The sequence below is a fragment of the Amphiprion ocellaris genome, chromosome 17, assembly GCF_022539595.1.
Source record: "Amphiprion ocellaris isolate individual 3 ecotype Okinawa chromosome 17, ASM2253959v1, whole genome shotgun sequence".
Taxonomy (NCBI): domain Eukaryota; kingdom Metazoa; phylum Chordata; class Actinopteri; family Pomacentridae; genus Amphiprion; species Amphiprion ocellaris.
Window position 1 is genome coordinate 24319800 of NC_072782.1, and position 23980 is coordinate 24343779.

At 39.1% G+C, this 23980-nt stretch overlaps 2 protein-coding genes across 4 annotated transcripts; one reads left to right on the top strand and one right to left on the bottom strand.

Moving 5' to 3' along the window:
• Positions 1 to 1144: 1144 nt before the first annotated feature.
• On the top strand, positions 1145 to 8507 carry macir (macrophage immunometabolism regulator). Its single transcript, XM_023286312.3, has 2 exons — positions 1145 to 1277; positions 5911 to 8507. The coding sequence occupies exon 2, from the start codon at positions 5918 to 5920 to the stop codon at positions 6569 to 6571; it is 654 nt and encodes a 217-aa protein (XP_023142080.1). The 5' UTR covers positions 1145 to 1277; positions 5911 to 5917; the 3' UTR covers positions 6572 to 8507.
• On the bottom strand, positions 8222 to 23401 carry pdzph1 (PDZ and pleckstrin homology domains 1). 3 transcript variants are annotated; one of them, XM_055019393.1, is made up of 13 exons: positions 23281 to 23401; positions 22489 to 22577; positions 19090 to 21174; positions 18826 to 18981; positions 17913 to 18074; positions 17708 to 17809; positions 16885 to 16995; positions 16582 to 16760; positions 16326 to 16483; positions 14926 to 14968; positions 14565 to 14751; positions 13609 to 13744; positions 8222 to 9544 (listed from the first exon to the last, which is right to left on the bottom strand). In XM_055019393.1, exons 2-13 carry the CDS (start codon positions 22547 to 22549, stop codon positions 9445 to 9447), a joined length of 3480 nt encoding a protein of 1159 aa, XP_054875368.1. In that variant the 5' UTR covers positions 22550 to 22577; positions 23281 to 23401; the 3' UTR covers positions 8222 to 9444. The 3 variants fall into 3 exon arrangements, with proteins under 3 accessions (XP_054875368.1, XP_035811359.2, XP_054875369.1); XM_035955466.2 differs by having other exon boundaries at positions 18826 to 18984; XM_055019394.1 differs by lacking the exon at positions 8222 to 9544 and adding an exon at positions 9553 to 13335 and having other exon boundaries at positions 18826 to 18984.
• Between the last annotated feature and the right edge of the window lie 579 nt (positions 23402 to 23980).

Here is a 23980-nt window from a genome sequence, read left to right on the forward strand (position 1 = left end):
AATGCTGAAAAAACCCACAGACACCAGCAGCAATAGTAAACACCAGACTTGTATGTGTATATACGCTACCAGTCAAAAGTTTGGACACACTTTCTCATTTAATGTTTTTTTTTGACAGCCAGTGGACAGCAGACCACTGCAAAGTACAGGATGCTGGCCACAGCTGACTGGCAAAAGATCTCCAACATTCAGCTGCACGCGTTAAAGGATCTTAGAAAACAGGTGGCTCATCCCCTTCTTGCACACAGCATCAGTGTTGCTATTCCAGTTCAGTCCGCTGTCAAGGTAGACACCCAAGCACTTAAACTCTTCCACCATGGTGATGTCCTCACCTCGGATGTGGAGCGGTTGTGTAGCTGTCCTTTTCTTCCGAGCACCATCTCCATGGTCTTGGCCACATTGAGATTCGGCTGCTTCCTACCGGACCACTCTCTAAAATCATTTTTAAAAATGCATTAAAATAAGGTGAATAAGGAGCAAGTAGAAGAACATGAGGAATATTTATGTTACTTTAATAAGATTACTGATTGCTTATGAAAGTGCTGTGTACAGGTCAGCAGCAAAAACTTTGCTAAAGAAGTTGCAAGCAATCCAAAATCTATATGCTGACATCTCCTGGATGATGGATTCAAGAATATAAATATGTAAAAGTACAAATAAAATTCAGACTTCTTCATATAGAAATGACTCTTTGGCTTATGTGGATGGCAGCTCATAGGGGCATTGAGTAGAATGAGAAGGCAAATAAGCCCTGAAACAGGAAAGAATGAAGGAAACAAGGGGTGCCATATCTATAAAATAGAGCAAAAAGGAGAAAACTCCAGAGAACAAGCAATAATAAGAAGGTTATTGTTAGGACATACAGGTTTAAATAAAACAATGCTTAATAGGAAAACTGCCAGTTGAATGTGTGAATGTGGCTTAGATGAAGAAATTGTAGAATATATATGTCACTGTCAGACGTATAAAAGCATAAAGACAGAACCAAAGAAATGTGGGCTAGAAATTTGAATCTTAACAACTTATTTCGTATTGAGGAAAGAAAATATAAAGCCCTTTTCAAGGAAAATGGAAAGCCTTGAAATAAACTGTCCAGCAAAGTAGGTGGCAGTAATGCACCTGTAAACACTATGAGCACAGATATGAAGAAGAAGAAGAGGAGCAGGAGGAGGAGGAGGAAGAAACAGAAGAAGAAGACGACAGATATGATTTAGTGGAAGGCAGCGACCGCTCACACGGACGGGAAGGTGGAATTTGGATTCTCCGCAGTCAAACAGGTTTGTATTTAAACACGTTTTATTTGAAGGCAGTTTTGTCATAGCTTGGCAAACCAGGGAAATTCGTCTAAGATTTGGCATCGACGACAAAGCTTCTCCTGTCCACATAAAAGGCTGCGTTCATGATGAGTCGATGTTTAAATGTAATTGTTACGTCGCGTTTAAAATGGAAGATAGGAAGATTACAATGCTGTGTTGTATTGGTTATGCTGCTTTTGCTCCTGGCAGCGGGGTGTTGTACTCGGTCCCATTCAGCAGGGGACTGAATAAACCGGCCTACCGTTTGTTCCAACAGCCATGTTGCTTTTCCGGCTCAGGATGGAGGACCTGACCGGCCCTACTGCAGCTACTTCTACCTGCTCCCACTGCTGCTAGTATTATGGTTAAATATTCTGATTCCATCGAAATAACGAGCAGTGGAATATATTTAATATTTATACGATACTGTTGTTACATAACAGAACACGTGCTTCAATCCACACCTTCCATATATAGTGCAGCTATCTTCCCAATAGCGAATGATTGTTTTATTATTTGATTTACTTTGCGATGAGAATAGCTTTGAATCTCAAGCTTTCCTCCCTCTGTGGACTTATTAACTCGCTATTGGCCCTTGCTGACGCCCTCTAACTTTCATTATGTTCTTTGGGCATCCAAAAAGTAGCTGCATTAATTAACTAAACTTGTTAATTAATTTGACAAGTGTAAGAGAATCAAGTTTGGTTTTTAAGCAGTTATGCTCCGAATTAGCGATGCAGGGTATTGGAGGAAAAAACAAACAAACCTGAGATTGCAGTATTTAGTTTTTCAGCAATTATACAATGTTGTATTTAAAAAAAAAAAAAAAAAAATACAGGTATTTTCATCAGATGACTTGAATAACTATTTGCGACAAATCAGTGGCTATAGAACGATTGAGGGGAATTTGTAGAAGAGTGCATCTGCATAGAAAATTATTATTATTATAAAGAATTATTTAACAAATTATGTTTAAAGAATTAAAAAGTGAGTAATTACTTTTTACTGACTGGCAAAGGCATCCAAAAAAAAGCACTTTGCTTTGGATGATATTCTTGTCTGGCCTTGCAACCATCATACAGATTTTGAGGTGCTAATGTAAAGGGTCAGAATAATTAGTCATGTTTCTTTGAGTTGTGGTAACAGTTGCCAGACACTACTATTTCATTTTGGTCAACATCCATCTTTCTGTAGCTAAAAATATTTCCTGACTAGAGCTGCCTGATTTTGGCCAAAATAATTTTCATGATTATTTTGATCAATATTGAGCTCATGATAAATTCTAATTTTCATAGTCATTTAACTTTCAGATTTAAATAAAGTACTGCTTTGACCTCCATAAGATGAGATAAACTTTATTGATTTCAGTGAAAGACGTGTTATTACAGCAACTAGATGCAACTGAGGCATGAAAGAGTCTCCAGGTGTAATAGTCTGTTCCTGAATTAACTGTTAAGGTCCCAACAGTGTAATGCAGAGGGTGAGAGGTGTTGTCCATGACTGATGTAAGTTTGTCTAGCATCGTTCTGTCAACCATTTCTTCTGTGGAGTCCAGACGACAGTCAAGTATAGAGCTGACCCTCGTGATCAGTTTCTTCAGTCTTCTTCTATCCATGTCAGTGCTTCCACATCCCCAGCAGAAAACTGCATAGAAGAAGAACGTATTTAACAGTGTCCTAGATGTTCCAAAGGACCTCAGTCTTCTCAGCAGATAGACTACTTTGGATCTTTTTATACAGGACCTTAGTGTTGTGTGACCAGTTCAGTATATTGTTGAGGTGAACATCCAGGTACTCTTCCACCATTATGATGCCCAGTCTCTGGAAATCTATTGTTAAAAAAATGAAAATAAAAAAGCTGGTACTGTGGTGTGAGGTTCTGGTCCTGATGCGCTGCAACTTCTTGCCAGAAAGGAGGGCTTGGAACAGTTTGTGTCAAGGGTTGGAGGGGTTGGCAAGCATCTTCCCAGCACGCTTTAGGGTCCTGGAGGTGTACAGGTCCTGGAGGGTCGGGAGATTACAGCTGATCACCTTCTCGTTTTAGCGGATGACACTAACTTTCTACTAGTGGCAGCGATGTTGCCAGCTTTCTCAGTTGGTCGACCTCCCACCTTGGCACAGGCAAAACACCTCACTCGCTGAGCATCTGCTTATTGAAAGACACTACATTTATCAATGTTCTCTAAATGCCTCACCATGCAGGCTGAAGTAGGTGCTGCTCGATGGCTGCAGTGCCCTCATAGAGGTGTGTAAGCAAAAATTGCTTTGAAAAGAGTGAAATGCAGTGTTCAAATGTCTAAGATGATGAAACCAAGTGATTATGTCTGCATGCGTTATTTTCTGAGTGGAGGGCGTTTTTAAATGTAAATACTCCAGTCGATTATGTTCATGTAATGGTGGGAGACTAAAATCAATATTGTGATTAATATTAATTTATGTAGCCCACTACTACGCTAACTATTGTAATTGAATGTATTTCAGTGGTTTAGCTGGTATATCTTTTTTTTTTTTTTTTTTAACCACAGGATAATGGGGGAAAGGGGGGCTTGGTCCTTGACAGTCGTTGGCCAGGTCCATCCATCCATCCATTATCTATACACCGCTTATTCCTCACTAGGGTCGCGGGGGGTGCTGGAGCCTATCCCAGCTGACTCAGGTGAAGGCAGGGGACACCCTAGACAGGTCGCCAGTCTGTCGCAGGGCTACATATATAGACAAACAATCACTCACACATTCACACCTACGGGCAATTTAGAATAATCAATTAACCTCAGCATATTTTTGGACTGTGGGAGGAAGCCGGAGTTCGTTGGCCAGGTGCAGATTGTTAATGGAGTGGGGGTTTTTGGTTTATAGTTGGTGATCCGTCTAAACCCCTTTCAGACTGAGGTAGAATTGTTACCTTAGAAATGGTGTTTAAGTTTCTAATAGTTTGGTTATCATCACTCACTGCCTTGCTATACCTGTACTTTAGTTCCTTTAGTGCCTCCTTCTCTCCAACCTTCACTGTTTGAATGTAGATGTGAACCAGGGCCTGTCATTGTTGTGGTGCATGATGGTACACAGCAGTCCTCACAGAAGCTGCTGGTGGGTTTTCACAACGTCTGCGTACTCAGCATGACAGTTGGTAGCAGTCAACTGTCATGTGGAAGATACATCCCAGTCAGTGCAGTCGAAACACACCTGAAGATCCTCCACAGCCTCACTAGTCCACTGCTTCGATGTTTTCACAACAGACTTTCAATTTGTGCCTGTATGTGGGAACTAGATGGACCATGACTTGGTCACAGTGTCCCAGTGCAGTGTGGGGGATGGATGGTAGGCCCTGCTGCCTGTATCGTAGCAGTGATCCGAAAATGATCCAAAATGTCCGTAGACAACAACTGAGGAGTCAGGGTGTGTTTGCTGGACACACGGTATCTGTTTGGCAAGCATGTGCTGTGCCTCCTGCACGTTGGCCTGCAGTAGAATGTAGACATCACCCAGAAGAATAAAGCAAAGTCACGCAGGAGAAAGATTTGCAAATGATTGGGAAAAAAAAATGTTCCAGATTTTGAGAGATGAAGTCCTGAATCACTGTCACATCATCACACCAGCCACTGTTGGTATAAAACCAGATTCCTGTCCATTTAGTTCTGACATAGTCCTATAATGCAGGATATCGCTTTATTTTTGGCTAAATGAAAGTGGATTGCATGTTATTGATTTAATAATCTCTGTAACAAAAACCAATGGAATAATCAGTTGTTGTAGTAGCTGCAGTACCGGCGATGTAAACAGACTGGGCAGCAAATCAGGACCAAACATATCAACATACTTACGCAATTTCTGCATTACTATTATATGTCAAATTCCATGGCAACACAATGCATACAGAATGGAATACTTTAACTTCACCGCTTCATTCAGTGGTTTTAGACATGAATAAATTGAAAACTCCGAGTTTGGCTCAACATACCTTGTTTAACTCACTACCATAGTTGGAGGAGGTTTGTCATGTAGTTTTGTGTAATTTCCTGGGAATTAACTCTGCATTTAGACTGTAGATGATTAGCATCATATAACTATGAACAAGTACATCTATCTTTTAGAGTAGGATTTTTCTCGGGGGAAATTTCCATGTCTTGCCATATATTAAATGGTAATCTGATGTACTTTTGTGGGCAAGACAGTGGTAAATGTATTGTCACAATCATTGTACAGATTGTTTGATAGGATGAAAATGGATTAAACTGAGGTTAAAAAGTAAGGTTTAATTTTCAGTACACAGTGTAATCCACTGCATGCATGTATTCGGGCTTGAACTGAAAGACACTTAATATGCTGCCTGAAAATACTTTTTTAAGGATTTCTTCTGTATTTAACTGATTCAGTCATTGTTGTATGTACGTCCATGATACACAGCAAAGACAACATTTTATGTACTTCAGTTTCCAAAGTATAGATAATTATAAAGCAGGGCTCTGGTTGCAATCCACTGTACAACTCACTCCATTGCAGTCAAAGGTATGGATCTTAGCATGTTTAGTGTACATGGCCCCTGTGTGTTTGTTTAGTGTAACTGTTCTGCTTTCAGATTCAGTCTGACTCTGATTATGTTTTTTCTTCCCCGTCAGTCAGGACATGTCTGTAAGGATGGAAATGGATATCAGTGGAGTCCCCAGGGCACAGGTCTCCATTCTTCCTGCAGCTGAAATTAAAGCCACACTGAAACCAGAAGTAGAGAGACCTCGCTGTTCCAGCACCCCATGTTCCCCCATCAGAGGCACTGTGGCAGGATACCAGATCCTACACATGGACTCAAACTATTTGGTGGGTTTCACCACTGGTGAGGAGCTGCTAAAACTGGCCCACAAGTGGTCAGAAGGAGCTCCAGGGAAGAGCTCCGCATCAGAGGCCATGTCCACTTCCATTCAGAACACTGCCGCTAAGTCTGTGGACTTGGGAATCCACCGGTCTTCACGAATCTTCAAAGCCAGAGGTCTCTACTACCAACCCTATGACATTCCTGCTGCCAATAGGCGGAGACGAAAACGTACGCCAAGTTCAAGTGACACCTTCCTCAGGTCTCTGGCTCAGGCTGAACCTAGGCGGGGTCTGCATGCCCCACTACCCCTTTGTCTGCTTAAAGGAAAAGGAGCCCAGTCAAAGTCTCTTGACTACCTTAATCTGGACAAAATAAGTATCAAAGAGTCATCAGACACTGAAGTGTTACAGTACCAACTACAACACCTCACCCTACGAGGGGAGCGCGTGTTTACCAGAAACAAGACATAAAAGCACAGTGGAAGGAATTTTTTAGTCAGCTTCCACCCTCTTGGGAATTTAGGTGCTATTTCCATCTTGTTTTCTTATGACTCGGATTAGAAGAGTCCTTTAAGAGGACCATCTTATAATCCTGTTCTATTCTTACTTTAGGGGTTTACCTGGTACTGTACACATAATGTGAGGTTGTTGAGGTTAAAAATGTGAATTCTATAAACTTAGCAATAACTGGTGAACATACTTATTGACAGTGTTGTATGTTTCCTCAGGTCAGATACGCACTGTTATATCGGCTTCCAGCTGACAGAAGCACATATCACATACTGTATCAGCTTTAAAATGTACCATTGGTATCAGTCCAGTGATAGTTTTACTGTGGGGAGTCGTTAGTGGTGTTGTTTTGTGATATTTTTTTTCAAAGACTATGGGACTGTATATAACTGACAAAATAACAAGATAATACGTACTTATGTTCCAAATTTATTTATATGTATATATATTATATTGTTTAATTTATTTCAGTTCTTAATAGTTATTTTAAACCTCTTATTTACCATAAGGTAAGAGGCGCTACTCCATTCAAAAGCTGTTTATTGACAGCAAATGTAAAGTTGTGTTGCCTAACATCTATTGGAATTTTTGGTGTATTACTTATTTTAATGGCAGTTTTCATTCCGGATGTTTCACTCATCACTATTTCTAGTGACCACCAAAGCCGCATCCCTTTCTTAGCCAAGCCCACAGTGACTGTGATTGGAAGGGAAAGTAATAGCAGCGACTGCTTATTTCACTTGTGATGTCTTGTAACTTATAAAAACACTACACGGACATGTTGACAAGTTTAAAAATGTGATTCTTTAAGATGTAGCTTTTGCATGCTCAGAGAATGACAACTTTAATTGGCTTAAATTCATGTAATTAACAGTAGTCACCAGTTTACAGGTCGGGAGAAGAGTATTCAGATCTCAAAATTAATATTGGATACCACCGTAACGACCGAATATTCAGATATTTGGATATTCGGGTCCAGCCCTACTAAAAATGGTGAGTGGTTGTGTTCCTGTGCACTCAACTTACTACACAAGAGAGAGTCCACATTAGTGGCGTATCACTTTAATCTTTTTCCATCTATTTATTGGGTTTTGTTGGGAAATTTGGTTGGTATATGTTGACCTTAAAAAAAAAAAAACCCATACTGGTGCAACATTAGTTTTGTGCATTGATTAAGCGTGCACAACAGTATGCTGAGATGTGTCTTTTTAATGAGTGTGTGTGTTTCCCCTGCAACAGGTAATGATATGTTTCCAATGCGTCTACTGCAGAAAACATGTTTTCCACACCTGATTGCACTGTTGGACATCTACTACAGACTATATCTTGAAATATCAGTGCACCTTGATATCGTCAACATAATGGCACCAATTAGGCGTCCACAGGAAACACTGCAACATTGTACATAATTAAGCCATGTGAACACTTTACAGGGCTCTGAAAAAGTGTTCACCTCTTGAGTTTTTTTTTCTGTCTGTTGTGCTGCATTGAAAGAAAATTGTGATCTTTGTCTCAGAACCTTGTGTTGACTTACACTAAAGCCGTAGAAAATTCTGTTTATATAATCAACCTGTAACAAGTCGCTGTGTTTAAAATTTAGGTGACAATGGGATCTTTCAAATTGTTTTATTACTGAAAATGCAACAATCTGTCAAGCTGGTGAAGTCTGTGAGCCCATTCACCTCAGTCTTCTCAGGTCACATCTATAGGTGGAAAAGGTGAGCGATGCCACTGTTTCTTCTACCAGGAGTTAGTTACCAGAGTTAGAAATGTTTAAATCATGAAACCCACACACAGGTCTGTCTCTGTGTTTTGAATATATAACGTAAAAAATGTTATAGTTGGTCTATAACTCAGTACACTTTCTTTGTATATATTAAAATCAATGTGAAAAGCATGAACTTGAGATATAATTATTTATCATACTTAAATGAATGTCATAATTACAACATTGTATAAAGGAAAAAATCTAATACATTTCTGAGATTAGATCCCCAAATGTATTTTAAAAAAAACAAAAGATCAGAAAAATACATAGATGCATCACTTATGATCCAACCTTGTGAAATGATGTACTTCTTTGACAAAAGCAAAGCAAACAAAAATAGTTATGTATATTGATGGAGTCATCAGTATACATAACTATGTCACTTATCATCTTTGTCACAAAGTACAAATATATTTCATGGCTGTGTATAATTCAAGGGTGTGTATATATATCTATATATACAGTGCTTAACAAATTCATTAGACCACCACCCAGTGTAAGGTGTTTGCCACTGCAGCCATAAATTAACAGTATTGCTGATAACTACAATATTTTTTTTATGTTTTTGTAATAATTAATCTACCAGTATGCACAAGCTCTTTAAACAAAATGATATCAAATTCTGAATTTCAAATTTTAAATTAATTTTACTGTTTTACAAAAAAGCAGAAAAAAATAGTAAAGCACATCATAATTTTTTTGATTGAGATGACAAATTACAGTTATTTGCTTGCATTCCTGAACAAAAAAAAAATGTTTTAGTGGTTGTATGTTATTCTTCATTAATGTCTCACTTCTCAGAGAATTCCAATGTTTTTGCTCAAATTTGGGTATAAAAATGTGAATTTGCTTTGAAATTCCTCAGTCCTGTTCAAAATGGTGAAGCACAGGGAACTCACTGAGAAAGAAAAGCACTTCATGATGCTGGATGATCTTTGAGACTAATAGGGCAAGACATAAAGTGTTCTCACAATGTGGTCAAGTATGACTCGGACTCGTTTGGAGGCTCATCCAGTGGTCCACAGGGTGAGTCCGACTGCTGATAGTATTTACAGACTACACTGTCTCACATTCTGGTCTCTTCTCGTGGTCGATTCATGTAATCCTGAAGAGCCTGGTGTAAAGGCAACCACTTCTTTATCGAAGCTTTGATAGCTGTGATCCATCTGTAAAGAGCGTGAGAAACAACATGATTTATCTGTTCTTAGTGTCTTAAACTGGTGGAGTTTTTTTTACCTCTTCCCACGAAGGAACACTGTTGAAAAAAATGTACAATATCATTTTTAACTTTCTGTGCAGATATCAAATCAAGATTTTCTTTTACATCCTTTTAAAATATAAGCATACTTTACCACTACAGTTTTATCAAAAAAGGGAAAGATTTCAAATAAAAAGTGTTGCCTAAACGCACGTACATGCACATACCAGAACTTATGTGATGCTAAGTACTGGTGAATCCAACCCATTTTCCATGACTGCCCACAAAAATGGGTTGTGTTACATAACAACAAGGAGTGTCTTAACAAAAGTTGCTAACCATTTTAGTATTGTTTCTAAACCAAAATGACCATAGCAGAGCTGGAATCAGCTGTAAGAACCAAAAGGATCCGCTAGGGTCAATGTGATGAAAATTTCATTAACTGTCCAGGTCCATGAGGGTCCATGCAGGCCTCTATGCGGATGTCTGTATGCAGCCCGGAATTTGTGCCTGGACAGTCTGTGCTGTGACGCTGCTACAATGGCAGTAATGCACATGCAAGAATTAGTAGATACTGATACTGTGCATTCATGGAACCTCCAGATGGACTCCAAGAGCACTAGAAAGTAGCATTCCCAAATAACTACACTTCTGTGGTGTCTACAACTGTCCACTTTTCTACTCTCACCATCTGAGTATAATCCCAGTTAAGAGTGAAGGCTAATTCATTGCTTTCATATGTGGACTGATCAATGTGGATATTGAACACAGACACACAGACACACACACATATAACATGCAGCCAGAGTTTTCTGCCTTCCCATCCTAAGCACCGTGGGAAGACATAGTGCAGAATTTAGAACTTGCCAATGTGTTTGGGCACTGACAGTGGAAGGCATGTACAAATAAAAGCACCTTCAAAATATGGCAGCAAGTACTTCAATTACAACAAGTATAATGATGAATTATTAAGAGGATGACAGAGAATCTGCTCCTGCAGTCTCTCCTCATAACAGGAATTCATTTTGATTTTCTGCCACATGCGCAGTTGCCAAGCTTGCAGTGGGCAAAATCTGCAAGGTCACAAATTTTGCACTGCATGCAGATCCTCTGCGACAAGCAGATACGGAAAGCATGAAGTGGTTTAATCACCTACAGCTCTGCAAAAACATTAAGTGTGGCCAAATCAACTGTTTGGTACATTCTTAAAAAGAAAGAATGCACTGGTGAGCTCAGCAACCCCAAAAGACCTGGACGACCTCACAAAACAAGTGTGGTGGATGACGGAAGAATCCTTTCCCTGGTCAAGAAAAACACCTTCACAGCAGTTGGCCAGATCAAGATCATGCTCCAGGAGGCAGGCGTATCTGTGTCAAAGTCAACAGTTAAGAGAAGACTTCAACAAAGTGAATACAGAGGGTTCACCACAAGGTGTAAACTATTGGTGAGCCTGAAAAAAAGGAAGGCCAGGTCAGAGTTTGCCAGAAAACATCTAAAACAGCCTGTGCAATTCTAGAAAAACATCCTATGGACAGATGAGACAATGTGGAAGCAGCTTCAGAGAAACAGTACATGATCTACATACCTGCTAAAAATCTATACAGCTGGAAATCAGTTCACTGTTCTACTGACCATAATGGGCTGATATTCCGGTGTATGTTTACTCTTTTTCCCTACATTTTTTCAAGCTTAACAAAGATCCCCTTTATCACAATGCAAACTGCTCAGAGGTCTTTTCCACACACACACACACACACACACACACACACACACACACACACACACACACACACACACACACACACACACACACACACACACACGCACACACATACATACAGACAATTTCATGTTTTCCATGAAAACTCACACTTTTATTCATGTGCTAACATAATTGCTCAAGGGTTTTCTAATCATCAATTAGCCTTTCAACACCATTAGCTAACACAATGTAGCATTAGAACACAGGAGTGATGGTTGCTGGAAATGTTCCTCTGTACCTCTATGTAGATATTCCATTAAAAATCAGCCGTTTCCAGCTAGAATAGTCATTTACCACATTAACAATGTCAAGACTGTATTTCTGATCAATCTAATGTTATCTTCATTGAAAAAAAACTGCTTTTCTATCAAAAATAAGGACATTTCTAAGTGACCCCAAACTTTTGAATGGGAGTCAAAAGCTTTAGAACGCCCCAATTTTTCCATTTTTTAAAATTGAAATTAAAGTAGTTCAAGTCCAATGAATAGCTTGAAACGATACAAAAGTAAGTAGTGAACTGCCAGTGGTTAAAAAAAAGGTGAGGTTACCCAAAACTGAAAAAAAAAAAATGTACATTTCAGAATTATACAGAAAGGCCTTTTTCAGGGAACAAGAAATGAGTTAACAACTTAAAGCTGTTCTGCAGCAATGGAGGTTGATCAAGCCTTGAAAGTTGGTGCTACCAAATCCTACAGGTGTGCCAACTTTTCTTGATTACTTACAATCCCTTCTGTCTGCATAAAAGTAGTGTTGGAACACGCCATGGCACCATACTCTTGAGAGCATTATTTGAACAGTATCTCACTGCAGAAAGTAGTGTGTTGATATAAAAATGGTGAGGAAAATGCAGTTAGCAATAGAAGAGAGACAGACCATCATAACACTTAAAAATGTAGGTCTTTCATGAAGCTCATCGAGAGAATGCCGAGAGTATGTAAAGCGGTAATCAAAGCAGAGGGTGGCTATTTTGAACAATCTAAAATATAGAATACGTTATGACTTATTTCACACTTTTTCTTTTACTAAATAATTCCATATGTGTTCATTCATAGTTTTGATGCCTTCAGTTAGAATCTACAATGTAAATAGTCATGAAAATAAAGAAAAAACATTAAATGAGAAGATGTGTCCAAATTTTTGACACTGGTAGTGTAAATATACTGTATAGATATATATTTATATTAATATATTAGAGGATTTTTTAGCTGAGAAGTTTGACAAAGTATATACAAAATGATGGGAAGAGAAGAGTCTGGAGAAGGCAAGGAACTGCTCAAGATCCAAAGCATACCACCTCTTCAGTGAAGTATGGTGGTGGTAATGTAATGATGTGGGCATGTATGGCTGCCTATGGAACTGATTCTCTTATATTTATTGATGATGTAACTACTCACAAAAACAGCAGGAAGAATTCTCAAGTGTTTCAGGCAACATCTGTTCATATTCAGCCAAATGCTTCAGAACTCATTGGAAGATGCTTCACAGTGCAGATGGACAATGACCTGAAGCCTACTGCGAAAGCAACCAAAGAGTTTTTTAAGGCAAAGAAGTGGAATGTTCTGCAATGGCCAAGTCAGTCACCTGACCTGAATCCAACTGAGCATGGATTTCACTTGCAAACAGGAACTGAAGACAGCAGCGGTAGAGGCCTGGCAGAGCATCACCAGGAACCAAACCAAACTTTTAAAACTGAATTTTCTCCAACTCAAGCGGATGCGATGAGCAGAAAATCAAGTGTCCCTGAAACTTAAATGAACCACAACAGTGCAGGTCAAATAAGTTCTATCCTTCATTGGTCAAGACACAATTGACCACAAATGTGAGCTAAATATGACAGGTGATAAGCTGCACAGTGGCTCGGTGGTTAGCAACATCACCTTGCAGTTAGAAGTTCCCCAGTTCGCATCCCAGACCTGGACCTGAGATCTTTCTCTCATGTGTGGATTCTCCAGCTTCCTCCTTCTTTTGCCCTGAGTCAGCTGGGATAGACTCCAGCCCTAATGGTGATTAAGCATGTATAGATAATGGATGGATAGTTAACCACAGCTCACTGCACCAGTGCACTAAATCAGGCTACATAATGATATACTCAGCCTGAAGGTATAATAGTATGTTCTGGAGGATTTTATGATGAAAAAAAAGATTATTCAAAGATCAACTTCAGCAAAATGTACAGAGTATGCTTGTGAACCACTGACTGGCTCTTGTCTTGTAATGCACAATATAACCAAAATGCCATGAAGCTTTGCATCAAAGAGTCAGCTCCTCACCGTTTGTTCTCATTAGGATTTTCAGCACAGAGGTAGAAAGTCTTGAACTCATCAGATGGAGGTTTCAGCTCAAGGATGGATTTCTTGGATCCATAGGGCTGCTCTCGCACTATGTAGCCCTGAAGGTAGATCCCACCTGAAGACACAGATGATAATGTATACATATCAATATATAACTCCTTTATTTCACCAAACCCATCATTATGGCACTGTGGAATGGAAAAAAATATTCACTTAATTCTCATACACCTGAAATCATCTTCTAAGATCTTGTTTTCTCGGATGACTACATCATGACGAAATTCTCCATCACAGACTGCAGGTAGTCATTCAAATAAACTAAAAAAATCAACTAATGCAACTTAAAGAACCAATTCCTGGCTTATTTTAAGGAATTTTTTTTGTATCATCCAAATTAAGCAAAAATGAATAATCAATGTTTAAGTTGTTTAAGTCTCATATTTCTTATGCTGATTCATTTTTCCTAAACCTATTTACTCTGAGTAAATACTTGTGATTTTAATGAGTGGAAGACCTTGGATTATCACACCATTTATAGTTAACTTGCTAAACATGTTAACCATAAGTGAACAATTTATTGGCAGTTTATTATTTTCCCTGTGACAGTGTATGCAGATAATTTTATTTTAACTTAATTTTGGTGACCAGAGGCTGCATCAGAGGAGATTTTAAATGCGACTTCACTTTTAGGTTGGTACAGCCATTGAAATTGATTTAAAAAAAATATATATATTTTTTCCTTCCAAAACTGCTATTGTTAGCAATACCCATAATCATATAACTCAAATTCACTGACTGTGCCTTGGCAAATACATTCTTATGATAACATTCAATTAGTTCGCAGCCCCAAAACAGCACCCCCCTCAACAGTCTTTAGCACCAGTAGCCAGTGCTATGTTGCATGTCATCATTTTAAACATGACACAGACCCATACCGTGTGCATGTGTTGCCCGGATACCGCTGTACAGGTAGAGGCACCCATCTTTCAGAATGCAGTAGTGCTGCACCCATGTGTCCTTGCTCTTGTTCATTTTATGAAGTAATCCCAGGCAGTCTGGGTTTTTCACAGCAAGCGGGGGTAGATTAGAGTTGTGTCTGGTGACATCCACCCAAACGTGGTTCTGAAACATGGGAATTCATTATGGACATTAGTGTTGGCCTAAGAGCTAAATATGACAGGTAATAAGCAAGTATGACGAACAACCTGACACATACTATTCCACATATATTACAGTGACAGCAACATGCAGTTGTTTTACCAAAGCCTATTTAATTTATTCAGATATAGAAGTTACCTGTGTAATGGGATGAATAGCTTTCTCCATTGCATCCAGCCACCTGAAGTCATAAAGATATCAGGAGTATAAACATCATGTGCACCCCACAAATACACTTGAACCACATCACTGTGTCATGGCCTCCACCTGTAGCTCTACTTAATGGCAGCCTCTCCCTTCCCCTCATTTCCATCCATTATTATGTAGGACAGTGGAGAGAGAGACAGAAAATATGGGTAGAAGAGTGGGAGAATGCAGGAAATGGCCATGAGCTGGATTTGAACCCATGACCGCTACATTGGAGACTATAACCCCCACCAAGCCCAGTTTATCCGCCATGTTGGTGTTAGCAATTCCCATTTGTTTGTTACCAGTCTTGTCAGCTTTTTCTTGCTTGGTTGTACCAAGTCCTGCTAAGTCCTGCCTCGCAAAATTGCACCTGTTTTCATAAGATTAAGTCTGCCTGGGTTTATAGTGTTTTTGTAGTGTCATTTGCTTGTGTAGTTATTTATCCTGTCCAGTAGTCGTATTCCAGTTCACCCTGTTGCATCAGTTCTCCTGTATTCCTACACATCCTGTGTAAATTATTGCAAATATTATTGTAAATAAATCCATTGTTTTGTATGCCGGTCTGCCGTGTCTCTCTCTTGCTTTGTGCTCGAGTCTCTGATCAGTTCCGTGACACACTGTTGATAAAATTCAACAGAACGGAAGTGTACATGGCTATGTGCAACAGAAATTTCTATATGAATGCAATGTTGGATTTTGTCACAACCCTGCTGGGCTGATGGCAGTGTTGCAAATACACAACCGTTTCAGTTGCAACATTAAGCAGCAATGCAAGACCGTAATAGCAATGGTGTTTGAGCACTCAAACACATATCCTGCTGTAACCTGCTGTGTTGATTAGAATTATTGCTATAAAACTAACAAAAAAACCCCACCAGTCCTAAGAGAAGGTATCTGGCTTCAAACCAAAAACATGTCAGCCACACCACTTTTCTAACCCCTGAGCTACTTACCACCCAAGTTGCCACAATATTATTTGTGTGTGTGTATGTGTGTGTTGCTTCAATAAACAAAAAATGACCAGAGAGAGCTTTAGAAGCAGTCGCTACTGTTTGAATAGAGCACAGCTGTAAGGATTGTGTGGGAGAAGTGGAGCAGAGCTAATGCAAACTAAGCTACCCATGGCTACTTAACCAATAAACGTTGACTTTATGTAGTCACTGGCTCCTAACATAATCACCATGGATAGAGGGGCAATTCATAGTTACTAAAGATGGCATCAAAAACAACTATACATCAGGTGGAAATAAAGTTTTTGTGCAGTTTTTTAGAATTTAGAAGACAAAAAAACATAACATGAAAACATATTTAAAATTATTTGGTTTAAACCAATCTGATCTGTACCATACCTTTTCATTTCCTGGTTGGAAGTGGCACAGAGGAAGTACACTCGATTACCAGACTGAGGACGGCACTTAAACACAAACGGTTTTCCCAAGGAAACATCCAGTCCCACCTCAGCTCCTTCTAACTTTATTGCTGACAAAGCTCGCCTCTTGCCTTCATCCTTTAATGAACATGAAGTAATGTCAAAAAGAGAGCTGTTTAGTTCCAGTGTAGACTGTTAATTCCAGCAACTAGAATACACGATCTCCTCCTGCTCACCCGTTTGTGTCTGTAGTAATAAAGGCAGCAGTCGTGCGTGAGCACAAACCACCTCTTTCTCCAGCCTTTAATCAGACCAGACTGGGTACGCTTGTGAAGGTAACCACGACATGCTGGCCTGGGGGTGTTAGGACCACAAGCAATATCTGACCCAATGGTCAATGTCAGGACATCTGGACCTACAATATAAAGAATATTACAATTAAGATCTATTTTACACTTATACTCTTCATAAAATTTGTGGAACAAAACCACAAGTGTGCAGTATGGTTATCATCAAGCCCATAAGCCCATCAACTTTACCTTGCCTGGCCAAATCAGCAGCTTCAGAATGAGGAATGCTGGTAACATCAATTCCATTGACAGCTTGGACATAGTCTCCTACCATCAACCCTGCTTCCTCAGCAGCTCCATCTGACACAGAAATGAAACATTTAGTTTGCAGAGCAAACACACAGACCTGCACTGACTACAGCAAAGGACAACAACAAAAAAGACAAACTAACACAATCCTCAGTGAAAAGAGGTGGTTGGCAGCTTCCAACTAGCAACATGACTTCTCTGTTTACAGAGTTTACATTCTATCTCTGTGTCTGACCAGATTTTCTCCTTCAAGACTTTGAGCTCAGGTGAAATGGAAGCCTTAAATTGACCACTGGTGTAAGTATATTGGCTAACATTTGTTAGTCTGTCCTGACCCTGAAAAGCATAACTGATATAAACTTGGCTTAAAGTGTCAGTTTACAGGTCCTGAATACCCCTTATCTTATACATGAATATTGATTTCTTTTCATATACAGCTTTTTGCTTGCAGGTAGGACACCAAATCCAGCATTTGTGTTAATGTCATGCACAGAGAGCAAAGTAATTGGATGGACTTAAGCAAAACTAAGTAAAAACTAAGTGCTAAATTTGCTCCCAAAGATGGTGCATGTCACAGTTTCATGTTAGGTAAAAAACTGATCTAATTTTTCAGGGGACTAAAGTGTTCAATAGGGCGGTGCCAGGCTTGGTAAGTATAAAAATCTGAACTCCAACCATTTAAAAAAGTTAAACCTGAAACTCCTTCAGTTCAGAGACCCTAACACTCTGTCAAGTCAGCACTGTGAATTAGGAATTCACTTACTTGTGTCAACCTCTGTAACGACAATAGGTTTGGAGTACTGTATCCGAAAACCCCAAGGATACTCTCCTGTCCCTTTCCTGATCTTAACAGTCCTCTCTTGAACTGGGAGAGGAGCAGAACTTTAATTTAGTGCAGGGGGATACATACGTATTCATTAGCTTAGTTTATGTACAATAATGTCCTTGTATGGAAGTCTCTAGCTTACTTGAGACCACTTGAGTTCTGGTTGTATGGCTGGAATGAATGGCTCCTGATCCTACATCGTCTCCTTGGTAAATCCATGCTGAAGAGTGGAATGTCTCTGTATAAAAGCCCCTGTCTTCACTGTCTTGAACCGTCAGCTCCACAGAGTGAGTGTCCTCTGATACTAGAAGATTTACAGTATAGACATACATAGTACGTTACAGCACATATAAGGTACTTAATGACACATAATGATTCTGATAAATTGCTGATCCCTGTGGGTACAGGATTTGACACCAATAGTCACTGAGTTGTCAAGGAAAAACAGATTCACATTGCCACCGACTGAACCTGCTCACAACTGTGCATTTGTTAAAAATTAATATTCACATTTTTTATAGGTTGACCATCATGTTAGTACCCTGAGATGAGTATTATGGAAGTCACTTCGCATTTCTCTCCTCCTTAAAAATTATAACGTAAATGTGTCATTACTCAGTGATAAGTCATTCTATACTCATTCATTTTCTTTGACATTTCTTAAAAAATACACACCAACGCCATTTTTATGGTGATTATATTATCAACATTCAAAGCATTTGCTCAATTCCACAGTCTGACAGTCTCTGATATTCACTTTGTGTTATTGCTGCACAGCTAGTCCACAACAGATCTTAGCCTTTTTAGTAGGAGTTGAGACACATTCACCTTTATCCATAATCCTATGTGACAAGGTTAAAGTTTGTCTGCAAGCGCTTCAGCACAGTTTTCTCCAGACAATGCACTGCTCATACAGCAAGAAAAACTAAATGTGTTACAGCACTGTAGGAAAAGTAATGAATTTAAAGTAACATATTCACTTGTAACTTTGTAACACATTACCCTGACAGTCCATGATATGATAAATGAGTGGTGAGTTTCATCTCTGAAGTCACCTGATTCCTCGGTGATGTCGCTGGTAATGGAGCTTCCTCCAGCAGAGCTCCACTGCCTGCTCTCCTTGAAGAGCTTCCGCCTCTTGGCCCAGTGATCAGAGCTGCTATTTTCTGGGTCTTTATGAGGCTTCAGATGCTCCATAGCCTCTAAGGAAGCTGCTAGTCAGGAAAAGTCAAAATGAAAAAGATTTCTATCAAAACTGATTTGAAAATTATAATACAATATTAATTTGAAAACATTTCACAAACAGAACTGTAACTTACATGTGGGAGGAGTCTGTTTATCTGTGTTTTCAATTTTACTGAGCAGCTCCTTTGCCTGAAACCCTGTGTCTGTAGAGCCTTTATCAGGACATGATGGGGTGACTGCAGATCTGTCTGAATCCTCTGTACTAACTCTTCCAGTGTCCAGTAGCAGATCATTTGCCTCCACAATCATCTGTGGCAGAGAAGGGCTAGTATGTCCTGTTTTTTCACGTCTGAAATCATAGTCCTCATCTGTGTTTAATGAATGTACAGCCAAGTCCTTCAATTGGGACATACAGAAGCCTGACTGTTTTTGGCTTGTAATTTCAACCTTATTATTCTGGATTGATCTATCTGAATGATTCTGTAGGATTTGTTCCTCTGAGCCACTGCAGGATGGAGGGATGACTTGTATAGCAAGAGCTCGATGATTTTTCACTTCTGTAAGGGACTCTGTGCTGTGATTTTCTACTTCTCCTATTTCTTGGTCAAATCCGCAATCTACTGCTTCACTTTGAGACACTATATATTCACAGCCATCAGGGTCTAGACTTTCTATGTCTTTACAAAATGTCTGTTTTAAGTGTATGTACTGTTGTCCTTGACATTGTTCGTTGACAATGAGCATATCATCCGGATTATCCTCAGAGCTGGTCACATAGAGTGGACTAAGCAGTGGTTGTTTTCCATCGTGATAGCCTGGGATTTCTGAGACAGTTTCACAACTCTTCTCGGTTTGTGAAGAAATATAATTTCCTATTCCGAATGCAGAAAATCTCTCATGACCTTGATGAATCCTTCTTAACCGCTCAGTTTTGAGAGGAAATGAGCACATGATCAAAGAGGACAAAGAGTCACTGTGGGGAAGCAGAAGATCTTCTTGCATGAATCCTCGACCCTGTGACATTCCAGGAAATGTTTGTCGTCTTTTCTTCGGTAGCAAACATTTTCTGTGTTCAACAGTGGCAATGCTGTTGTTTCTAAGCACAGATTTTCTCTTCTGGCAGTTAATGAAGTCTTTGGTAAGACTGGACCTGTTGGTAGACAGGGAGGGTCTCATGGACAAAGGTTCATAGTTGTCCAATTCTGATAAGTGATCAAAAGAAGTTACCAGATCTGCTCTGGATTCTTCAGTGTGGGTCGAGTGAAATTCCCTTTGATTTTTGTCAGCAGGACTACAGGTGCCGATCCTGCAGAAAGCCAGGTCATGTGTCAGGTCCTCTACAGTGATAGATTTAAGGTCTTCAAACTCTCGGGGTGGAGGAATGTCCCAGAACTGACCACTACTGAAACTTTTGCCAACCTTTTCCCCATTCCTTTGAGTTCTGTTATTTAACAGTGGTGGTGGACTTGATGGATGGTTTGCAAACATAAAATCTTCTGATATTTGTTGTTTGTGGTCACTGCAGCATTGACAGGAGTTTGGATTGTTTGATGAGCTGACAGATTTTGTATCACTATAAGCATGCGTTTGCTCACTAATGCTGCCAAAGGCAAATCTATAATTTGTGTTTTGATTTCCTTTGTCATTGGTCACATTTTGGGATGGCTGCTCAGGTGATTCATTGTTTGGCATCCATGTACTTTCACATTTGCTCTTAAAAACCATCTCAGCACTACTCCCATTTTCATTCATGAAAACAAAGGTGGTCTTCATGTCAGACATATTAAGTTGTAGAATTTCTTGGATTTCAAGTTTCACATGTGATCCAGTGCAGTTAATTTTCAGAGTATTAGCAACTGGTGTTGATGAGCAGTTAGGATTTTCAGATAGGGGTTCATGTGTCTGATGAAACATGATCTTTGGTGACGAATCTTCCACATCACTGACAGACACTGACGTTACTATTTTCACTCCTTTCTCTTTGTCCTCTGTTGTTTTGGTATAGATATTCTTTTGGTGTGGAAATGACTTCACATGAAAGTCTTGCTTAAATCTTTTCTCCTTGGGTGGAGCATTGTTGTATTTTTCCTCATCTTCAGATCCTAAATCATCATTTTCCTTCCGAAGAGAGTCCGATTCACCTTTTTCAACAATATCATGTTTGTAGCAGACACTACTACTTTTGCACTGCTTTTGAAAAATGCATGGTGAGACACTCTCTGAAAACAAGAAAAGAAAAAGAAAAAAAGTGTTATTTTAAATGTCCTTAATGATTTTGTGTCAGATATTTTCCACAGTCAGACATTCACTCATCTACAGTATAGATTAATTTGACATTCAGAACCAGATTTAGAATTAGCAGGACTAAAGACAGTCTATTGGGTACATTTTTTTAATATAACCTGATGTATGTTACTTATACAGATGCATTCACTAAACATTTTCAAAATGCCTGTAAATGTACAGCCAGTTAGGATCAGCCCATTAAAGCCTCATTAACACCCCTGACTGATTTTACATGTCATACCTTTGTACACAACAGCCTCTCTGTGAAATTCCTAGCTGGCTTATAAAAAAAGGCACTTTTAAATTGCATCATCTTAAGTATCTGTCTTTCAACCGTTGTCGTTGCATGTACTGCATTGACACAGTGATAGTACTAATGCAGAGGGGGTGGATTCAGTATACTTCAAATAAACCAGTTTGTTTGGAGTGGCATCTGACCACATCATCCAGTTCTGAATGGCCACACTGGATGGAGTCCACCATCATTGATAGGAGTGAAATGCAATGAATTATATACACATGAATAGGTAGTTATGTAGACTTTAGTAGAGTTTATCCTCATAGGCTTCAATGGTGTGACACTTGGTTGAACCCAAGTCACAGAAGATGTGTTAACAGTCAAAAAAAAAAGTAGATGTTCAGTTCACATGCTGTCTCATATCAGTACACCTGGTCAGTCGCTGTCAGAACCTGATGTGGTTGTCAGAAAAACGGAAGCATAAATTACAAATATTTTCACATTGAAAAAATCCTGCTAGCTCAAGCTGTAAACTAAGCCCATGACATGAGATGATTGCTCATATTACTTCCTAAACAGTTGAAATAATATAGTTTTTTGCCTTGACATTTTTGTGCAGCTCTGTTTTGACAGATTGACAATGGTAGAGCCAAGGCCATTCTACTCTGTCATTTATTGCCACTGACAGTGAAATTGTAAAATGCTAAATTGTTTATGGTAATTTGATAGAGTGATGTGAATGCCGACTCCGGCCACCGTGACTATTTTTCATTGGCACAGCCCGTGTGAGCGCATTGAGCATCCAGCTCCATAAACAAGAGTTCACATATTTAAAACCTTATACAATCAAATCTATAACACATGCGATTTATTAGCAATATCTCGTCCTCTATTGATCCGAACAAGTCCAAGTACTGGCAAACTGCATGCAGGTGTGGGAAAATGTGACTCAGCTAATCACAGGATTAACCTCACGGCATCTTTGCCAACATCCAAAGCTCCCACTCACGTTTGCTGCTGCTGGAGCTCTTCCTCCTCTTGCTGTTCCTCCTCCTCCCTCTTCTGCTCATTCTTAAATTCACCTTAGTCTCACATCCACTGTACGATGAACAAAAAAAAAAAAGAGGTTTTGTGTTTCTTGATATTTTAAATGTGAATACCAACACATTTGTCAAATACAACACTAAGCAAATCATGTGTGATCTTAGCACTGCGTGTTTGGACACCTTTTGTGCTTTGTGAGAAATAATGTGTTCTGTGTTCTCTTTCTCACATAGAAATGTGTGCATGTGTTCTTCAGGAAACAGAAAACGTATCTCATCACCCAAAAAATTTTCAGCAGTGTAATTATTATAGATATTATACTGTAGATATTATTATCATAGAAATGACATCTAAAATTGTTTCCACAAAAATGCTTAAAAAGCAATATTTAAGATAATTAAAGTTACAACAATATATATAAAATCATGTTTCAAACTATTTTTGTTCTTGAGGCTAACTATTGGGCCTCCAAACTAACATGACTCTGTTGACATATGCATTGCACATCTGTATCTCTCCTGCAACCACATATATATAATAATTATATATATTGTTCTTGAGAAAGACAAAAACAGATGATTTCTAATTAGAATTTTATAAATAAAGTCAGTCGCATGCTTTCTGAATTATTCAATTTCCAGCTGGCTATGTAATTGGAAAGCATGTTAAAAGACCTATCCCTGGAGGTTGTATTCACTGTGTGAATAAAATGCTACAAATGCTTTCAAGAACTTAAAAAACAAAACAGGTGACTTACCAACTGGTGTCCTGTCCTCATAGGTGCTATCAATATATGAAAAGACAGACAGTCTGTAATCAACTGCTGCTTATCCACACTGTCCACATTGTCTGTGTCTCTCAGACTGCTCCACTTCTTATTGTTTCTATTCTCAACGTAAAGCAGCTTATCACGTTTAAGCTCATGAGCCACTGGTGTTGCCAATGTGAGGCTTGTTTATTTAGCTGTACTGTTCCACTGGTGAATGAGGACTATTGAGATAAAAGCCTAAAGATCCTACTGCTGTATGCTTACATATGTTCTTTTATGTAGCACTTTAATCCAAAACATTTTTTTTTCTCATCAATATGTCAGACTAACACAAACAGGCATATCAGACACACCTTCCCTCTTCACATGTCATTTACTGCTGACATAAGGCAGTTTGCCTGATTGTCAGTGGATGTTTAGGTGTAACTTTTCATAACAACTATAAAATCAAACGCAGACAGAAAACATGACAGATCAGACAAATGTAAAAAGGAGTTTATTTTACACAGGTAACACAGAATGAATATGCAAGGTAAGGAATTGGGGAAAGGTCAAATAAGGAAAGGGATAAAGGGAAAGGGACTGACTACAGGAACAACTACTGGCTACTGACTACTGACATGGACACTAGCAACTTCTGTGGAAAGCAGGAATGATAACCTAATGATGAGAACGGAGAAGACACTCT

Coding starts and splice junctions, on each gene's coding strand:
- macir (XM_023286312.3), top strand. CDS start 5,918: ATGTCTGTAAGGATGGAAATGGATATCAGTGGAGTCCCCAGGGCACAG.
- pdzph1 (XM_035955466.2), bottom strand. CDS start 22,549: ATGAGCAGAAGAGGGAGGAGGAGGAACAGCAAGAGGAGGAAGAGCTCC. Junction 14,752..14,925: donor CTATTCATCCCATTACACAG/GTAACTTCTATA, acceptor CCCATGTTTCAG/AACCACGTTTGGGTGGATGT. Junction 13,745..14,564: donor CCGGGCAACACATGCACACG/GTATGGGTCTGT, acceptor CTGTGTCTTCAG/GTGGGATCTACCTTCAGGGC.